Raw genomic sequence first — 3,230 nt, 5'->3', positions numbered from 1 at the left:
ATGGGGCTCTATGGGCTGGCTACTAGACTATAAGGGCATTACCAAATATGGGCATTCCCATATATGTCCTTAATATTGATAAGATAAATACCCTTAATAATGTCCTTAATATTGGTAATATAGGAATCTCCATATATGGGCAATTATAACATAACGTCCTACTGAGGGAACCGTCACAGTTTTACTTGAGTAAAAGTATCAATACTGCAATATAGAAGTACTCTGTTACAAGTAAAAGTCTGGAATAAAAGTATGAAAGTGTTGCCATCAAAAGGTACTTAAAGTACCAAAAGTAAAAGTACAAAATGTTTGAAATAGTAGATCTACAAGCTCACAACGCGTCGCGGTGCAGCCACACACTACAGTCTGATCCACTTACACTAGACCAGTGCTTCGCAAACTTGCTTCATGTCAAGGACCCCCAAAATGACATGTTTTTGGCTGCGGACTCCCGTCTCATCTCAAACATATTTCCAACAACAACATATATTTAAATATTTGCAAAAATGTTAAAGATTGTTCAAAAACAGCTGATCTAGACTACAAGCTCATAGTACAGCACGAAGAGATGCGCTTTATATGAGCTTGTATATCTGCTGCTTTTGAATAGCCACAGGACCCCTGGGGGTCCCCGGACCCCACAAACCATATACAGTATATATTTATACAGTGTAGCTGTATAAATCTGATTTATCACACATGCTTTCCCTGACTGAATGGGTTATTAAAGTTCCATGATATTTAGTAATTCTTGTGAGATAATCTCTCCCAGAATGAGTCTGTGCCAAACTCTAGATTCGTTCTTACACTATTATTATAATGTTGTCATTTATGACACCCAATTACTGAAGGTCAAGACTCCAGGGTTTCTTCAGAATATGTATGACACTGATTAACTATCACACTATGGCATTATGAAGAGTCCACCACAGTGCTTCTCAAACTTTAGATTTTATTATCAATGACCACCATAACTCTGAGTGTACAAATGGAACCAAATGGACTCTCTCAGGCCTCCGACAGACATTGGAAGCACAAGCCTCCTTTGGGCCCCCATATATGGGCATGCACCGTCGCCTCTCAGACCACCGTCCAATCACAGCGCTTCTCCATTGAGTGACGTAACCTTGGCGTGAGAGAGCAAATTAAGCCTTTATAAGCTCCTCTAAACAGTCAATGGTATTCCTCTATCGCAAGCGAGCAGATATCTTTCCATTTTCGATCTATCCTACTCTGTTTCTCATTCATCCAATCCGACATATCCTCACAACGATGGCCGCTCCGAGTAAAGTTTGCATCATCGGCTCGGGCAACTGGGGCTCCGCCGTGGCCAAGATCGTGGGTGCCAACGTGGCGCGGAACCCGCGCTTCGACGACGCCGTGAAGATGTGGGTGTTCGAGGAGACGGTGGACGGCCGCAAGCTGACGGACATCATCAACACGGAGCACGAGAACGTCAAGTACCTCCCCGGGCACAAGCTGCCCGCCAACGTGCTGGCCGTGCCCGACCTGGCCGAGGCGTCGCGCGACGCCGACGTCCTGCTGTTCGTGGTGCCGCACCAGTTCGTGGGCCGGGTGTGCGACGGCATGAAGGGCAGCGTCAAGGCGGGCGCCTTGGGCGTGTCCTTCATCAAGGGCGTGGACGACGGCGAGGGCGGGCTGAGGCTCATCTCAGACGTGATCGCCGAGGCGCTGCCGGGCCTGGCGTCGGTGAGCGTGCTGATGGGAGCCAACATCGCCAACGAGGTGGCCGACGGGAAGTTCTGCGAGTCGACGGTGGGCTGCGAGGACGCCGAGACGACCGGCCGGCTGCTGAAGGAGCTCATGCAGACGGACGACTTCCGCGTGACGGTGGTGGCGGAGCGCCGCGTGGTGGAGCTCTGCGGCGCGCTCAAGAACATCGTGGCGGTGGGAGCAGGGTTCTGTGACGGCCTGGGCTTCGGGGACAACACCAAGGCGGCCGTGATCCGCCTGGGCCTGATGGAGATGATCGCCTTCGCCCGGGCCTTCCTCGGCGGCGGCGCGGCGGGGACCGCCGTGTCCTCGGACACCTTCCTGGAGAGCTGCGGCGTGGCCGACCTCATCACCACATGCTACGGAGGACGCAACCGCCGTGTGGCCGAGGCCTTCGCCCGCACGGGCAAGTCTGTGGAGGAGCTGGAGGGGGAGATGCTCAACGGGCAGAAGCTGCAGGGTCCCGCCACCGCCGCCCAGGTGCACCGCATCCTGGAGGACAAGGGCCTCACGGGGGAGTTCCCCCTGTTCACCGCCGTCTACCAGATCTGCTTCCTCAACCTGCCGGTGGCCCAGTTCATCAGCTGCTTGCAAAACCACCCACAACACATGTAGAACCACCCACAGTAGGGGATGGTAAATGGTGCTTTTATACCACTTTTTGTGGTCACATGTTCAGATACTGGATTCTGATTGGCTTAAAACAGTGGTAAATCAGTCAACAACCTTGAGTTGGCTCATGGACCCCGCCCACTGTTGTGTTGCAGTTGATTGTAACTAAATAACCTTGCAAGTTACAACTGTGTTTTCTTTCATTTATATGGTAGAAGTGGTAGAAAAGCAATTTACCATTCGAGGGTTATGGGTTGTTGGCTGATTTACCACTGTTTCAGGGTTGTTTGGCACAACCCTGAAACAGTGGTAAATCAGCCAACAACCCACTCCCTCTCATGGTAAATGGCTTACTTTATATAGCGCCTTTATCCAAGGCGCTTCACATAGATTGTGCATTACATTCACCCATTCACACACACACACATTCATTACATTCACCCATTCACACACACATTCATTACATTCACCCATTCACACACACATTCATTACATTCACCCATTCACACACACATTCATACAGTGATGTCAGAGGAAACCATGCTTGGCACCAACCTGCTCATCAGGAGCAGTTAGGGGTTCAGTGTCTTGATCAAGGACTCTTCAACACTAACTCTGGGGGAGCCCAGGATCGATCTGGGAACCCTTTGGGAACACGCTCCGTGTTCTAATGACGGTTTCTCTACCCCTGAGCCACTGCCGCCCCTATGAGAGAACAACGCCTTCTCATCTGAAACAGGCCATCACTGATGTTGGACTGACTCCTAATGTGAAGCATGGTCATCTCTGATGTTGGACTGACTCCTAATGTGAAGCATGGTCATCTCAGACTCCAATAGGAGCTCGACGCCACCAAGGCTCCAAGGATGGACCTCAGACTGACT

The 3,230-nt window shown here is 50.7% G+C and overlaps 1 protein-coding gene across 1 annotated transcript; it reads left to right on the top strand.

Moving 5' to 3' along the window:
- Positions 1-1,272: 1,272 nt before the first annotated feature.
- On the top strand, positions 1,273-2,349 carry LOC308304303 (glycerol-3-phosphate dehydrogenase [NAD(+)], cytoplasmic-like; the record flags this gene model as incomplete). The annotated part of the gene is made up of 1 exon (XM_080748880.1): positions 1,273-2,349. The coding sequence occupies one exon, from the start codon at positions 1,273-1,275 to the stop codon at positions 2,347-2,349; it is 1,077 nt and encodes a 358-aa protein (XP_080605006.1).
- Between the last annotated feature and the right edge of the window lie 881 nt (positions 2,350-3,230).

The sequence above is a fragment of the Nannobrachium achirus genome (assembly GCF_963921795.1).
Source record: "Nannobrachium achirus genome assembly, chromosome: 19".
In the NCBI taxonomy this organism is placed as follows: Eukaryota; Metazoa; Chordata; class Actinopteri; order Myctophiformes; family Myctophidae; genus Nannobrachium; species Nannobrachium achirus.
Note: the sequence above shows the minus strand (reverse complement) of the source record. Positions and strands in the feature narration are given on the sequence as shown.